Here is a 17,523-nt window from a genome sequence, read left to right on the forward strand (position 1 = left end):
TCTGCCATTCTACCAGGAGTTAATTGAATATTGCAATAGCCAACTGGTCAATTTCACTTTTGTTATGCAGATATTGAAAATTATTTTATGTTTGATAGATCTTGCATGAGCACACTCAGTGCATCATTGACATAAAGGAAGTTGTAATAGAATTAGCCTATTGCTATCATGTGATGACCATATTTGTAGCTAGCTTAGTCTATATTTAAATAGCACAACCCTTGTTTGAAGTTTGAACTTTAGCTTCATTGATATATTTACTTAACAGAAGATGATAAAGTACATAGTAGCATCTGTATTTGTTTTTTCTCTAATTCTTGGTGCAAAAGGGATCAACTACAAGAAATTATATTGCAATGACAGGGACTTCATTCCTAACCAGTATTATCCTCACCTTGACTGTAAGTCTAATGCTTTCACTCTGTCAGTCACTCGTGTGCACAAAATTAAATTCGTGAATGAATATGGACCTGATTGTTCTCTAGTTCATGAAGTTTTAAATGATCCTTCTCGTTTTAACAACATCAGAAAGATAAAAGCTGCTCTTGAAACATTTGAATGGACTGAATGTAACAAAGAAATGGATGAGAATGATGAACACATGCTAGAGCTTAATGAAGATGACGTTGAGAATGAAGATAGTGATGCACAGAATATAAAGTGTAATGGTGATATTAAAAACCCATGTCCAGATATTTGCAAATCAGAATGGGAATCTGATAAAAAGAAGCGTCCAAAAAGAAAAAGTCAACTGGAAGGGGCAAACTACAAGGAGCTATACTGCAACAACCAAGATTTTGTTCCAAATGAGTGCTTTCCTCGTCTTGATTGTAAACCAAATGATTTCACACTCTCAGTCACTTGTGCACACAAAATTAAATTTGTGAAAGAAAACAAGCCAGATTGTCTTCTAGTACATGAAGTTCTAAATGACCCATCACGTTTTAATAACATTAATAAAATAAAAGTTGCTCTTAAAGCATTTAAATTTTATGAGTGCCACAATGAAATAGGTGACAGTGAGAAATGCAAGCAAGAACATGCAGAAGAAACTGATAATAAGAAAAGTTCAAAGTGTACCCATATGAAGAATCGAAAGAAAAAGCAGTGCGAAGACAAGAAATAAACTTAATTTATCTCGTTGTCTTAATATTTTATTATCATTTTTTAATTACTTTATTAGTGCAATAGTTAGGATTTTTTAATGAAAAATTGCTATGCCATGGAAATGGTTGCACACTTGAATTTATAGTGTTAAAGACATTACTATTATTATACACTCCTTAAGTTTGCAATGGTTTTGTAGTTATGCAATATTTAGATTATATAGTGAAAATTAGAATGATAGCATGACATAGCAAAAGTAGAACTGTGAGAACAGACACCTGTTACAACAGTATTAATTTGTGACACTGCTTCAAGTGTGCCTGTGAACTGTATCTACAGCATGCAAGTACTGTAGTATGATGGAATCAGATCTAAAGATTAAAAGGGGACACATTTGATGTACAAAACAATATTTTTTTAAAATGTAATTCCTAAATACCTTTAACATTTTTTCTGTGGTGCTAATTTTAGGCTAGTAGAAATTAAAGCATAGTATTATGCCAGCAGAATTATAAAATATGGTGGAATATGTGTTATTTTTTTCTGGTTAAGATGTACTTAACAAAATTTGTCTTATGGTATTGAATTGCAGAAGCAAATTGGATTATTGCAAAAAAGAAGTGCTTATCATTACATTTAGATGATTAAAATAATGGCATATTTTTTAAAGGATTAATAAGCATTTCAAATGTATCATTGGTATCATTAAATAAAAACAATAGTATGGCATGATGAAGCAAAGGACATTAATAATATTATAATAGCAACCCTGATCCATCTTTGATATCTTTTGTATCAATGATATAGCCAGCATGACCCATAAACCCTGAATACAAAAGAAATAAAGTGAGCTATGAAATTAAGAACAAGCAAAGTGAGAAGGGGGAATTGAAGAGGAAAGAAAGTGAGATGGCGGAATAAAGAAGGAAAGAAAGTGATATTAGTTGCTCAAAGTCACTTCCTTTCCTCCTTTATTTCCCCATCCACTCTCTTTCCTCCTCAATTCCCCCTTCTCACTTTTCAATCCCGATGATTAGGAAAGGAAAGAAAGTGAGATGGGGGAATTAAGGGGGAAAGAAAGTGATATGTAGGAAAAATAGAGGAAAGAAAGTAAGATTTGGTCCCAATCTCACTATTTCCCCACACTATTTCGTGCTATTAGATCTATGTGAATTAGTGTATGCCAGCACCATTGCATATCAGTTCAGTAATAATTTTATGTACAGATATTTTGACTAATATTAAAGTTGCTGTTTCAAAGAGGTCAAATGGAATGAGATATATATTAAACCACAAGCATTATTTTTCATAAATCAATACCAGGTATTGCACTGCAAATTATTGATTGTTGAAGCTACACTTGCTACAAATTTTCATAATCATAATAGGTGGGGCATTATTTCCGTTATACTGCCAATTAAACAATTTACTTTATGCATTACTGTACTGTTGTTAATATATGGATAGGTGCTTCATGAAAATACCATACTTTATGAAGTTCAATGTGATTTTGGGGGAAATTAAAGTGTAACTTGCTTAGCCAATTGTAGAAGTTTATATAAAACAAACAAAATTAATTATGAAGTATGAAATCCAAACAAAAATAATTCTTAACAAGAAATATTACAATTTCCATTACTACCAGTTAAATAGCAGAAAAATAAACTAATAGTGTTTTAAGTACTTTAGATCTTAATTGTTACCATTTTATTTAATTATAAAATAGTTGGCATATATTATTTGGTGTTGTTATTATTATTATTATTTTTTAGTTTTCATCATTATTAGTTAGTGTCTGCATTTTACATGTCAACTTGTTAAGTATTTTTACTAACAAATTTTGAATCAGAGGAAGTTGTAATTAATCAATTATACAAATGCTCAAATTTCTGCTACTATATAAAGGAGAGGTTTTGGTTAAGTTTCTCTTAGTCACAGTATTAGAAAACATGAAGTTTCTAGTAGCACTTCTGCTCGGTCTATTCTTGATTTTCAATTCCAAGGCAAACTACGAGGAGTTATACAGTGATGATGAGAATGAAAATCCTGATTGTCTAAGTGGCAGTTATAAAACAGATTTAGATGACGAAGAAACTGATGATATTCATAGTCTAAAAGGTAGCAATCAGCAAGAATTTTATAAATGGAATCAAGATGAAAGCAATGATGAAAACAATGAGCAACAGTTAAATGACAATGATCAAGACGAAGACAAGAGTATATATACTCTTGACGAAGATGATGATGACAATCTAGGCCATGACAATGAACAAGAATTGGATGACATTGATCAAGATGAAAGTGATGACGATGATCAAGGCAATGACAATGAACAAGAATCAGATGACATTGGTCATGATGAAAGAGATGATGATGATCTAGGCAATGACAATGAGCAAGATACAGATGACATTGATCAAGACGACGAAAGTGATGACAACAATCTAGGCAATGACAATGTGCAAGATTCAGATGACATCAATCAAGACAAAAGTGATGATGACAATCTAGGCCATGACAATGAGCAAGAATCAGATGACATTGATCATGATGAAAGAGATGATGATGATCTAGGCAATGACAATGAGCAAGAATCAGATGACATTGATCATGACGAAAGAGATGATGATGATCTAGGCAATGACAATGAGCAAGATTCAGATGAAATTAATCAAGATAAAAGTGATGATGACAATCTAGGCCATGACAATGAGCAAGAATCAGATGAAATTGATCAAGATAAAAGTGAGGACAATGATCTAGGCAATGACAATGAACAGGAATCAGATGACATTGATCAAGACGAAAGTGATGATGATGATCTAGGCAATGATGATGTTCAAGAATCAGATGACATTGTTCATGATGAAAGAGATGATGATGATCTAGGCAATGACAATGAACAAGAATCAGATGACATTGATCAAGACGAAAGTGATGATGACAATCTAGGCAATGACAATGAGCAAGATTCAGATGATATTGAGCAAGATGAAAGAGATGATGATGATTTAGGCAATGACAATGACCAAGAATTAGGTGACATTGATCAAGATGAAAGTGATGACGACAATCTAGGCAATGACAATGAGCAAGATTCAGATGATATTGAGCAAAACAAAAAAGATGATGATGATTTAGGCAATGACAATGAACAAGAATCAGGTGACATTGATCAAGACGAAAGTGATGACGAAAATCTAGGCAATAAAAATAAGCAAGAATCAGATGACATTGATCATGACGAAAAAGATGATGATGATTTAGGCAATGACAATGAGCAAGAAGAATCAGATGACATTGATCAAGACGAAAGTGATGATGACAATCTAGGCAATGACAATGAGCAAGAATTAGGTGAAAGCAATCAAGGCGAAAGTGATGAAAATGAAGAGATAGATAGTGATAGTGTCCCGGACAAAAAACATAACGATGATAATTCGAGAGGCGGCAAGATGGGCAATGCTGGTCAAAAAATTGATAATGATATAGGTTGCAACCGGCAAATGTTATTAGACAATATGGAAGATGAAAGGGATGGTGAAAGAGACATTGAACAGGAATGTGGTGATAGTATTAAATTTTACCCAAGGAGTAACAAAAAAAGACCAACAAATTATAAGGAGCTATACTGCAAAGACAAAGATTTCATTCCAAATGAGAAATATCCCCATCTTGAATGTAGAGAAGATGCTATTGCACTTGCACTCAGTTGTGAAAAAAAAATTTCTTTTATCACAGAGAATGGACCAGATTGCCCATTACTTCATCATGTCACTGCCGACCCCTCACAATTTAAAAATAAAATTAAAATAAAGGATGCTTTGGAAAGATTCAAAATTCTTGCTTGTCATCAAGAAACAAACAATAGTGATATAGATCAATACATACAAGAATCAAAAGAAAGTGGGAGAAGTAAAGAAAATAAAAGTACAAAGAAAAAGTAACCAGGCAGAAAGATATAGTGTGCTTTGAATATGCATTTACAATTTAGCTTGGTTTATATTGATGACTTTCTATTCTATGCATACACATTACTTGCAGTAGTAAAAGCTATTAATAATTTGTTAATTTTTAAAGATGAGATTAACACTTTAAACTGTAAACAGCCACACTACAATGGCCATTCTGTAGCAATTGCAACTGAATTTCTCTCTAACTCTAATTTTAAATTTCATCATTTTCTTCCCTAATTATAAATATATATAGCTACTAGCATTCATCACATGATTAACTTCCTTATCACTTCCCTTATTACAAACAAGTATATATGATTTCTCTGTAGTGAAGATAAAGATAAAATTTCAGTCGTAGTATTAGGTATATCCCTACATCTACAAATATGTTCCAATAAACATAATGTGATAGCTATAGATGACATTGATCTTTGTGGTGTAACATAATCTCACTGCTTACACCATAGCTGGTAGGTTTGGTCTGGGTAGTGAGACTATAGTGTAGATGAAACCATTTATAGTATAAACACATGTCCCCATGATATGTAGTAATATAATTAAGGTCATTCAGGTTTACCGTTACCAAAATCCATAAAATACACAATTTTACTAAATGTCCTATGTATGAAAACAACTAGGTAAATTATTCCTGCAAAGTAAAGATTGTAATTTCTTATAGCTCTAATGCTAACAACAATATTTTCTTAAGACTACTATGACTTTTGGCATCATTTACATAGCTTGCTTGAGAAAATATGATATGCAAAGTTAAGTAAAAAGACCACAGTCATGAAATTATTTATAAAATTAATGTAAAAACAGAACTGCAGTAAGAAACATGCAATGCAATGAAAAAACAATTTATCTTGATCTGTATGCTTTGTTGAACCTGCTTATACTTCTAAGGCTGTAATCTAATAATTTACAAGGTTAAATTTATATATTTGGAATGAAGCTTACAAAAAGAGACAACACTGATTTTATTTAGACTTTACTACACACAAGAAATCTGATTACATGCATGTAAGGCAGGAATCAAAATACTGGAGTATAATTACTAGCAATACATTGTACTTGCCTCCAGTTATCTATCAGCACTGGATATGCCTACAGCTCTAGTAAGTTACTAGTACATTTTTATAATGTTCAAAATTCTGTTATTAGATATTTACATTGGCTTGTATTCTTTATTTGGTGCCTCTTGCTGCTCAATCAGAAGTTTATTATGTCAGTTCAGTTAGTAGTCAATGCAATTCTTATACAAGCTACAACAGCAAGTGTCATTCCATTTCGTACTATGCCAATAAAGATGTCTGGTCTCCTAATGTCACCTTGATCTTTCTACCTGGTGAACATGATCTCACAACTAGTTTCTCCACAAAAGGATTGGAAGATATATGGCTACTTGGACAGAATCAATTTCTGGTGACTCCATCAAAAACACATTCATTCTTAAGGCCAGTGATTAGATGTCACAAGATGAGTGAGTTTGCTATCAGTGGCATCACTTCATTAACCATAGGATGGTTAACCATCAAATGCTCAGTTTTGAAAGTCATAAATCTCAGGGAACTACATTTATCAGAAATTACTGGAAAATCGTTGAATGTAAGTAATATTCAGTCAGTAATGATACACAACTCTCGGTTTACTCACAAAAAACAAAGTAACACATTCAGTGGTGTTGCATCATTATCAATACATTCGACACATATATCAGGAATGAGTAATGGATTATATATTGATAGTGGTGACTTATTTTGTTACGTGTTACTTACTGACCTTATAATAGCCAACAGTAGCATGAATGGCATTACTATAAAGTGTCATCATAATGGTTTCATCTCACTAAATCAGGTAACAGTCAAAAACAGTGGTAGCTATGGATTATACTTACAGTGCAAACATTCTATGGGTACTAACTGTTCGATGTCATTAAGTGATATATTACTGGCAGGCTGTACTCTAGGATCTAATATATTATGCTATCAAGAGAAATGCACAGGTCATATTAATAATATAACAGTTTTTAATACAGCCAAGTCTGTTGGTCTTCTCATAGGGTGTCAGCAACAGTGTAAAATTGATATAAATGCTATGAACATTTTTAATAATAGTGCAGGTGGATTTCACCTTTTAAGTGCATTTCAAAGCTCATTCTTCATTAGAAATAGCATAATATCACAAAATGGTGGAGTTGGAATAATTGCAAATTGCTATAGTGTTGTGTTTATTGACTTTTCTAATGTTACAATATCAAGAAATAATGACACTGGACTATATCTCGGCACTTTTTGCATAGTGGGTTTCTTTTTTAATAGTAGCATAATATCAAACAACCACTCACCTACTAGTGGTGGAGGCATGTGGATATCAAATAATTGCTGTGTAAGTGGTAATGCTACTTTAAGTCTTATCAATAATACAGCACAAGAAATGGGAGGAGCCATCTATTCTCCAGAACATATAAATGTTAAGTCTCTGTGCACATTCTTTAGAATTTCTGTTATGTTTAAAAGCAACCGTGCAGCCCTTTCAGGCAATAACATATACAATGGGGCGTACTGGCAGTGCACATACATGTACAATTCAACAAATGGTCAATATATTTACTTGAGTGATAAAAACTTATTTACAATAGCTGTTGACTGCTCAAATAATCCATCGCTTTCCCTTTTTCCAAAGCCTCATTCATTATACATTACATCTATTCCCCTTGGAGTGTGCCTTTGTAAAAACAATGTCACTGATTGCAACACAAGATCTATTGATATAGTTATTTTTCCTGGCCAATCAATAACTGTCTCACTTGCAACTGTTGGAGTCTGTGGAGGATTTAGCCCCACAGTACTGAGGACTAACAATTTAGGCAGTGTAGGAATTTCTTTGGAAACTATTAATCAAGAAACCGAAAATAAATGCAAGGATTTTAAATATCTTTTAAGTCAATTGTATCCTCACCAAAAAGAGGGAGAAATAATTCTAGCAACACATATCAAAAGATATAAAGATTCATCATTTTCAATGAATGTAAATTTTTTGCCATGTCCGTTTGGTTTAAAACTTGTATCTGGTACTTGTCAATGTAATGCTGATATTAAAAATGACAATACACAGTGTAATATTGATTGGCTGCCTCATCCTATTAGAAGACATGGTAATAGTTGGTTGTACTATAGTCAACAGAGTAACTGCACAGTGGCTCATCATAACTGTCCATTTGATTATTGTGTCAGGTCTACAGTATATTTAAGTCTTAACGAGTCTGATCTTCAATGTTCAAGTGGTCGATCTGGTATTCTTTGTGGGAAATGCAATCCAGGACTTAGTCTTGTATTAGGTTCAAACAAGTGCCAAAGTTGTAGCAACAAGTACATATCAATTGTAATTGCTTTCATTGTAGCTGGTATATGCCTACTGTTGTTTCTATTGGTCTGTAACTTGACAGTGTCTGTGGGTAGCATCAATGGATTACTCTTTTTTGCTAACATTGTTAAGTTAAATGAAGTTGTTCTATTTCCTGATGGCGTCAGGATACCTGTACTGAGCCAATTCATAGCATGGCTTAATCTTGACCTTGGTGTTCAAATTTGCTTCTTCAGTGGGCTAGATGGCTACTGGAAAACATGGCTACAATTTGGGTTTTCTCTAATACTTATTGCAACAATACTGCTATGCTGCCGATTCTCATCAAAACTCTCTCGTTTATTTGGAACAAAAATAGTGTCTGTCCTTTCAACATTAATCTTAATGGCCCATTCAAAGCTCTTACTAGTAATAAGAAATGGGCTCATGTTAACTATTATAAAATGTGGAAAAGAAATATGGTACAGATGGAGCATTGATGGTAACATTGCTTACTTAAGTAGTACACATATACTGCTGTTTGTTTTCTCACTATTTATGTTGCTTGTGGGGCTAGTGTATACCCTGTCTATATTTTTCAGTCAATGGCTGATGATGTTTTGCGGTAAATATTTTCGAAGTTCAATGGATCCTTTTTATAGGTTCAAACCCTTCATTGATCCTTACACTGGACCATATAAAAATAGGTTTCGTTATTGGACAGGACTTCTTTTGATTGTTCGCCTTTTACTGACTACTATATTTTCATATACTACGGGTACCATACCTCAAGTCAATAACTATATCATTGGAATTACAGCCTTCATTACATTATTTCTCTCAAGAGGAGTGTACTTAGACAAAAGATTAAATCTATTAGAGTATTTCTATCTTCTCAATTTGGCATCTCTGAGTCTTATCAATGCTCTATTGCATCACATGGCCATAGGTCATCATGTAATTATTAAAGTCAATGCTGTTTCAATAAGTTTAGCATTGATTGTATTTATTGGTACAATTCTAATGCATATCTATGTTCTATTGAAGAGAAAATACTCGTGCTGTAATACTGTTCAAAATTCTGAAGAAGAGAAAACACTTTTAAAGGAAAATGAAGATCACTGTCATGAAGAAGAAATGTTTTCTCCTGCACTCATAATTAATCGTAGAGAGCCATTAATATTTGATTATTAAATGTCAGTGTGTCACTAAGTCCAATGCAAGATTAATAATGATTATTATTTTCATGATTCATACATTAAATTGCTATGCAAATATTATAGACAATGGTATATGTGTACTTTATACATTTCATTCTGAGTTCAGACTTACATCAATGATTAAAATTTAGAGTTGAACATACGCATAAATAGTATATAAATCCATAAGCATGATAATTCATTATGATATTAAGAGCAGTAAAAGCAGTGTAACACATAATGCATAAGTACAAACACAATGCACTTTTGTTTAATGCCATTGCCATCATACCCTACTATATGCATTTTATATAAGTCTTGTCCATAATTTTTATTATGAATTTTATACATGTGTAATTTCATGCCTACATACTGTAATACCTTAATTATACTTTAGTTCCAGCTCTAGCACACCCCACTTACTGTAGGTCTACATGTAGTATTGTAATTTTCAGGAGTAGACTACATGTATGAGGCCATTTATTGATACATCATTTGATTAGGAGGTACTGGTAAGTATATAAGGTTCAGAATGAAATTGAAGTCCTTGCTAAAGCAGTGCTAAATGAAAGTATTACAACTGTAAATTCATTCTTAAGTGTTTTTTCCATTAAGATCAATGTAAAACAGAAAATCCTCATGCATGATGCATGTAATTGTTTACTGATTTAGGCAAAATTTAGTCATGAATTGCTTAAGTGTTTCTTCCATTAAGATCAATGTAAGACAGAAAATCCTCATGCATGATGCATGTAATTGTTTACTGATTTAGGCAAAATTTAGTCATGAATTGCTTAGCTTAGGTAGTTGGGTTCTAGAGATAAGAATCTTTCCGCACATATATTATAGATAAGGAACATACAGTACAGTAGAAGCATTATGTATGCAAAGTAATGAAATTCTCACTAACAATGGCAAAATTTATTATCATACAAGGAGAATTAGTAGACATTGTTGGCATATTAAAGATACACGTACATGCATGGAATTGATCATTGATGTAAGTACAGTACTGTGCATGTGTTATGTGCAATATTAATGTTTAAGTGGTTACTTTTTGATGGTAATTCTTCTGCCTTTCATTTACAATGTCACTAAAATTGTTCTTGGCAGATATCAAAAAGATCCAGTCATTCCAGTGTAGCTCATCTCTCTATGGGAAAAGTTCAAGTAAAGAAATTAATGCTGTAGTAACTAGAATCTAAAATAAAATATAATAGTATTGACTAGTGATAGTCAATATTGCATTCACATTTAGAATAAAAGGAGAAAATTGATACAAAAGAGTATTTCTCTGTTTACAATTTTAAGAGCCATAAGTCATAAATGAATAAAGGCGTGGCCTACTGGCCTTTAGCATGGCTACGACAATTGGCGTCCTTGTGGCATTGACCTCCCTGTTATCTGTGCTATTAGGAGCCTTAGCTGATGGAATTGGAACAGATTGTTCTCTGAAAGGTTTTGGATCGAGCCTTCTGTGTAGTTCTTGTGATGAATTAAAGCGTTTTGAATTATCAGAATTGAGAGATGAATGCCTTAAGTGTTGTCAGAAGACTGGTAGCAACAATGAACAAGTTAGTGATGTTCACTCTGTAGGCATTGTGCGAGAGAATATATGATATATATAACCAATGATCATTTTAACTGTTTGGGTAGATCTATACATATACATATACATCATATACATATACATATACATACATATACATCGTCTGATAACAAAAACGAGGGGTCCGAAACGGCCTCCAAAAGTGTACCAGATTTAAAATCCACTCAAATTTTGACTGGATTTTTGGATTCTTGTTGGATTTTTTGGATTTTTTGATCATATAACATTAATAAGTAGTATCCACCATGTTATTAAAGTTAACTAACCACTAGTTATCTTAGTTAACTATTAATAATGGTTAGTTAACTATTAATAATGGTCAATTAACTATTAAAAACTACCAATCATTTAATAATAGCAGTTAATTAACTATTTTTAATGGTTAATTAATCATAGACAGTAAATCTTTGAATATTGTGACTGGATTTCCTTGGATTTTTTTGGATTACTGATTGGATTTTTGGATTATTGCAAGGATTTTCTGGATTACTGGTGGATTTCTGTGGATTATTGGATTTTTATTGGATTATTGGATTCTTTTACTGGATTTTTTGATTTTTTGGAAACTGTACCAGATTTTTTTTCGTTGCGGACCCCTCGAACAAAAATGATTGAGAGAGGATGACATAGGCAGCCCTCACGGTCCCACCCATAATTTTTACATTCTGGTTTTGATCTTGTGCCTACTTGGAAAGGGCTAATGGATTGTATGATTATAGCATTTTTTATGTCACACTTTGCATTGTGTTTCGTTGTTCTTAATGCTAAATCCATTTTTGAAAACATGTGGGCAAAATAGAATAACTGTGACCATAATTTTTTCTTGTTTCAGAAATTCAGTGGTGCTATTCTTGAAGTTTGTGGATGAAAGCTTGGGAGGTTTCCTCACATACAGGGTATGTTCATGAGTTGTCGGTACCAGTGTTTATGCTATATCTTAGGGTTTGTCAAAGGCAATGCACCATCTCAGTTTCCTAGCTTAAAAATTAAGGTTTGCCCCATGTTTCAACCAGTGTTTTTTGACACAACTGTTTCATTCTTTTTAGTATATGAGAGGGGCTGATCCTACTCTGAAACTTTTGGATGATAATCAAGCAGTTGTTGATACTTTGTCGTAAGTTTTATGTACACATGTCCATTATGTGGTTGTTTTTTACAGAATAGATAAGTGGGACTCAAACACACTTGAGGAATTCCTCAAGGAGAAGCTACAGTAATCTTTTGGTAGCATTTAATGTCATTTAGATTAAAACAGTGATAGCATAGCCTAAAACTGTGTAATGCAGTAGGCTATGGTTTGATGATCATTTAATCTGATGATGTTGAGTTGCTGCTTCTAAATATAGATATTTCAATTGTCAATTTATTATCATCAAAATTAATTACAACAATGCACATACTATTGTTCACCAGCCAGTGACTATAGATATGCATAATATAGAAACAATATAACACACAATAATGATAAAAGAAATAAATTACTATTATTAGCATTGCTTATTAAAGTGTGAAGATAGCAAACTTAAAAATTATTCCGTCGAAGAAAATTTGTGCCATTATAATAATATAATATAGTCAATCCTAACTGCGTACTTGGAATTTACCAGCTTTTGTGATATACTTTATTCCTTTGAACGGTTTATATTTCTGTTAAATTGTAAAGTTAAATATTAATAATAATGACTTACCTCTCCATACACGTCCAACCTACTGACTCTTAGACCAGAAATTGGTGTCTGTGGTAAACGAAACTCAACCTGTTCACAAATAAAGATTACTGTAAGTACACACATCTGTAACACTACCTCAATTGTTGGATTGCCATCTGGCACTTGCCCAGTTTGTAATGTAATCTATGTTGCGACTCAAGTATAAAAAATTAAAGTATTACTTACGTTTCCAGATATTTCCACTTTTCTATCAGTCAGCAATTTCCCCACCTATAGTACCACAGTAATAACAGTGAAATATACTATAATAAGAATAGAAACTTACTTGCCAAACAACGCTTTTAGTAACAGGATCATAATTTGGCATGCCCACTAGCAATATCAAAACAAACATGATGTTACAAGAGTGTAATCGTGCATGCATCCTTCCTTACATGTGCAAATAGGGTGTACATTATTGACACATTTGGGCATTGGGATAATAACCTTTACATCCTCCAACTGTATAATTTTACACAATAACAGAATCCATAGTAATTGCATGATTGCTTACAATTTTTCCTTGAGTTTGTTTGGGGCCAATTTTGACAGTAAACTTGCTTGAGCCCATCTAATAATAATTGATTTTAAAAGATATGCGTAATGTGTACAGCATATTCTTTAAAAAGAGTCTGAGGATTTATCTTTTAGGACATAAATTCACAACTCTTGTACTAGCACATATGAACACAATAACACTTAGTATGAATTAATAAATTGACATTTATTCAACTAAGGCTCTTATTTGAGAATAGACAATGCATTACTATATTTTTCTTTGGTTAATATGTACCTCTGAAAATATGAACTGTGGCTGCACATAAATGGGCAGGGAAAAAGAACTAAGAGAAAGAATGCATAAGAATTAAGGTAATTAGCACTGTACATGTAGTACCTTGTGCCTGTACTACCCATTGTGTATGACAGTAGTTGAAAGGATCCATCAGGTGGTACAAAAGATATAACACGTTCAGCCTATGAATAAAAAAAATTACTGTGACCAAAATAATTACTTGATGTGTACCTCCCATCTTTTGAATCTAACACATGGATGAAAGCTCACATCCTCTACTAATCTTGAATTAGTAAATGACAAAGTAAGATCTATACAAGTACATGTAATAGGAAAATAAAAATAGAAGAATATGTACCTGGCATTCCAGATAGCTTAGACAAAGCTTCTATCTATTTAAAGGAAAGCATAACACAATTTCTTTTACAGTACCTTACTTTGCCATGTATTTCAGCAACCACTGTGGTGCCCTGACAAATAAAGCAAATAAATGAGCCAGAGCATAATGATGAGACTTACTGTTTTGTCAATAATGGCATCAATTTCTTCAATTAGGTCAAGGAATATCTTTCAGTAGCATATCATGTAGTTTAATTCAAAAAAGGTGTAACTAACCTCATTAGTAGCATACTTAACTCCAGTTCTTCTCCAAGGTATATTGGAGAGCTGTCCAGTAGGTAATGTGGCACTGACCCTATACAAATGCAGTGTAAGCAAGAGACAATGCTAACTAACTGAGTTTTTCCTGTAACTGTGTTGACAACACTGTTAGGGAGTAATCCAGGAGGTCGAATCAACTCTTTTAAAATATTTGATTCAGTTGCAAGTGGAAAGCCATTATCAACCATTTCATCTAATAGCTAAAAGAAACGTCATTACTTAAGGAAGTAGCAGATGTGCTTCTACTGCATTACATTATTGGGGCTAAAACGTCAAGGACGAACAGATGCTACAATAATTCATTCATCAACAAAGAATGCACATCACAAAACAAACACTGAACTATATACAAAACATTCACATCATGTACATCTGTATTATATTAGTGCTTCACATAGTAAACGTAACATCACTAACATGCACATGTAGAACTATGAGGTATAGGTACACGTAAAATTATTGTTAGCTCATAGGGCAATAACCAACAACATTGCTCAGCCAAGCCCGCATTGAACTTTAGCAGCTTGATGCCAAAAATTTCTTAATCTATTGCATGTTTCTTTTCGTAGTTACTAAGTACACATATATACAAAAATGTTGTTGGAATTGTACAAATTTGCTTAATTATGAGAAAAACTCAATTAAACTTGAATGCTATTTTAATCATACAGGTGGCTAAAATGCTTAATGACATGGCAATGTAGAACAATACACAGTTGTACTATCATGGACTCTTGTTTCTACATGCATGTACAATCAAACACACAAGAACCACATGGTATCAAGGAATAGTACATGTACTATGTACATGCAATACATATATGTGCATATGTAGTTTAGTAGTACATGTACTATAATTGGCATACCTCATACACAATAACATAGTGTTCCTTAATCCTCTGCTCAGAGCAATCACCAAAATACTCAGTAAATATGTCAACCACACGGTGCAAAAACTCAATAATGAACAAAGGTGGTACTAATGACATAATAGAGACAAATTGAATGTAATAAACACAATATAAAATCAGAATACCTTCATTTTGTACAACAGCTACATAGTAAATGGAAGACCGATACACAGTAATGAGGTAGTAATGGGGAGTGGTAATAACTGGAGGAATATCCTGTGGACCATTTGCCTAAAAATGCAGAAACAATTAAAGTCAGGCCCACATACACAAATTCTGATGTCAGACTGAGCAAACAGACATTTTGACGAACTGCATGTAGGACATACATGTATGTAGCTGATTATGTAAAAGGAAACTTTCTGCAAAAATGTGAACTACATGTACATGTAGTTTGCAAATTAATATACATGTTCATGTAACTATGACAATTATACTGTACACTGTAGAGTGGATAATCAGCAAGAAATTAAATATGGCAAGTTGGCAAAATAATCTCATATTAATTCTTGCCAATTATTATTCTGCTATCATGTGGTATGAGATGATTAGGTAAAAAAAATTAGCCAACCAACCTACCAATTTGCTAAAATTTCCCATCACCAATAAATCTCACTATACAAATGGAGATGCATAATTACAGCCTCAAATTACATTTCAAACAATGTTCCGACAATGAGTCTGCATATCAATTGCTTAATCTGATCTGTCATTTTTATGAAACAGTTAGACAGGTTTTACCTAAGTATTTCAGCATAGTGCTCATGTGCCTTTTTTGACAAGTGGCTCAAAAATTGGGCCTAAGACTAGTATAAGGTATTTTGGCAAAATTCTTGAGTTTTTATAATTTTTCTGATACATATACATGCTCTAACATTGTGTATTAATTTTGAGCTGATTCCAAACAAGTTTAGACTTCTTATGAATTTATTAAATTTCCTCAAAAATCAGGCAAACAATCAAAGGGTATATAGCCTTCGGTCCTTAGCCAAACTGCATAACAAATGGCTGAGAGAGGATTCTCCATTTTTATAATCTTTTAATACATTATACATGTTCCTATGTTGTGCATAAACTTTGAGCTCATTCTGGTCAAATTTGGATTCTTCATGAATTTCAAAAGTTACTTCAAATGTCATGCACTGTATTGCAGTGTTTGTCAGCTCTGAAGCATGCTGTTTAGCTTACATGTACTTAGTATGCTTTGTGGGAAACCCTCCTGTAAGAAATGATAATTGGTTATTATGCTGAATTGCTTTAAACACATTGTAATTAGTCTAACCCTGAATAAAGCTTGAAATAATTACAGGCATGACCAAAATCTAAAGGTCTCATAGGCCTAAAATTGTACTTTCATAGATAGCTGCTACCGTTTTTCATTCTTTTTTCAAAGAAACAAAACTACATGTACATGTAGTCATGTACCTAAAATGCCTTGGGAGATGCGATGTGTAAATGCACACAAAAACCTGTTCTCAAGGCTACACCACACTTAATACACCTGATCAGTCAATTCTAGTTGAAAGGTATTTAAATTGCTAATAAAAATGCCGCCATTTACAAGTGCATGATGTAATGTACATGTACCTATTCCACACACATCCGGACATGATCAGAGAACCCAGGTATAATACCAAGTACATGTATGCAGTACATATACCTATACAACGATGTACAAGGATCTGCAGCATTTATCGAATAAAATTTGCTCAAATGAATATTTGCATCTAAAATTTCAATCAATTTAGTCAATAGACCCTCCTATAAAATTCATGACTTCAAAGCCATTGGTCTCACAAGCTGAAACTCCAGGAATTTGCTCTATAAGAATCAAGACACTGGTACATGTAGACGGCTAGATGCAGCACAACTGATCAATATACAATATATGCAGTGTATTTGTAACTACAAGCCTTCAATAATTTAATATACTAGTAATTTATAATACATAGTTATAGCTAGGGCATGAAAAAGTTACAAGTGGGTGTGCCCAACATGACAGTACCTTTCCCTGTGCTTCAAAGAAGTAATCACATACAGATCGACTGACAACAGTCTTCCAATGTTTTTCCATAAAAATCTCCCTAAAATTCATCATATAAAATAAAAATACTAGACACAAAGACTGACCCAGAGGAGTTTATCATGAAGAGAGAGTTGAGCATAATTGCTTTTCTAAATAATGCCCAGAGAAGACAGAAGACTATGACTATCACGTGACTCATGTACCAACC

General features: G+C 33.0%; 4 protein-coding genes across 4 annotated transcripts; 3 read left to right on the top strand and 1 right to left on the bottom strand.

The window, feature by feature from the left end:
• The first annotated feature begins 245 nt into the window (after window positions 1-245).
• Window positions 246-5,184, top strand: LOC100633038 (uncharacterized protein DDB_G0290685-like). The gene is made up of 2 exons (XM_019994395.1): window positions 246-1,123; window positions 3,111-5,184. Exons 1-2 carry the CDS (start codon window positions 272-274, stop codon window positions 5,052-5,054), a joined length of 2,796 nt encoding a protein of 931 aa, XP_019849954.1. The 5' UTR covers window positions 246-271; the 3' UTR covers window positions 5,055-5,184.
• Window positions 5,185-6,159: 975 nt separating this feature from the next.
• On the top strand, window positions 6,160-7,579 carry LOC109580836 (uncharacterized). Its single transcript, XM_019994396.1, has 4 exons — window positions 6,160-6,181; window positions 6,228-6,546; window positions 6,586-7,451; window positions 7,562-7,579. The coding sequence occupies exons 1-4, from the start codon at window positions 6,167-6,169 to the stop codon at window positions 7,577-7,579; spliced, it is 1,218 nt and encodes a 405-aa protein (XP_019849955.1). The 5' UTR covers window positions 6,160-6,166.
• A 3,351-nt stretch (window positions 7,580-10,930) lies between these two features.
• On the top strand, window positions 10,931-12,598 carry LOC100633165 (15 kDa selenoprotein-like). The gene is made up of 5 exons (XM_003385092.3): window positions 10,931-11,181; window positions 12,049-12,112; window positions 12,158-12,207; window positions 12,263-12,330; window positions 12,376-12,598. Exons 1-5 carry the CDS (start codon window positions 10,966-10,968, stop codon window positions 12,431-12,433), a joined length of 456 nt encoding a protein of 151 aa, XP_003385140.2. The 5' UTR covers window positions 10,931-10,965; the 3' UTR covers window positions 12,434-12,598.
• Window positions 12,566-17,520, bottom strand: LOC100633292 (AP-3 complex subunit mu-1-like). Its single transcript, XM_003385093.3, has 19 exons — window positions 17,420-17,520; window positions 17,295-17,373; window positions 15,415-15,520; window positions 15,245-15,357; window positions 14,454-14,578; window positions 14,334-14,412; window positions 14,238-14,285; window positions 14,156-14,188; window positions 14,077-14,110; window positions 13,950-14,029; window positions 13,821-13,900; window positions 13,719-13,767; window positions 13,440-13,496; window positions 13,321-13,387; window positions 13,212-13,258; window positions 13,112-13,156; window positions 13,022-13,069; window positions 12,905-12,973; window positions 12,566-12,863 (listed from the first exon to the last, which is right to left on the bottom strand). Exons 1-19 carry the CDS (start codon window positions 17,512-17,514, stop codon window positions 12,798-12,800), a joined length of 1,320 nt encoding a protein of 439 aa, XP_003385141.3. The 5' UTR covers window positions 17,515-17,520; the 3' UTR covers window positions 12,566-12,797.
• Window positions 17,521-17,523: the final 3 nt, after the last annotated feature.

Source organism: Amphimedon queenslandica, unplaced genomic scaffold (assembly GCF_000090795.2).
Source record: "Amphimedon queenslandica unplaced genomic scaffold, v1.1 AMPQUscaffold_13474, whole genome shotgun sequence".
In the NCBI taxonomy this organism is placed as follows: domain Eukaryota; kingdom Metazoa; phylum Porifera; class Demospongiae; order Haplosclerida; family Niphatidae; genus Amphimedon; species Amphimedon queenslandica.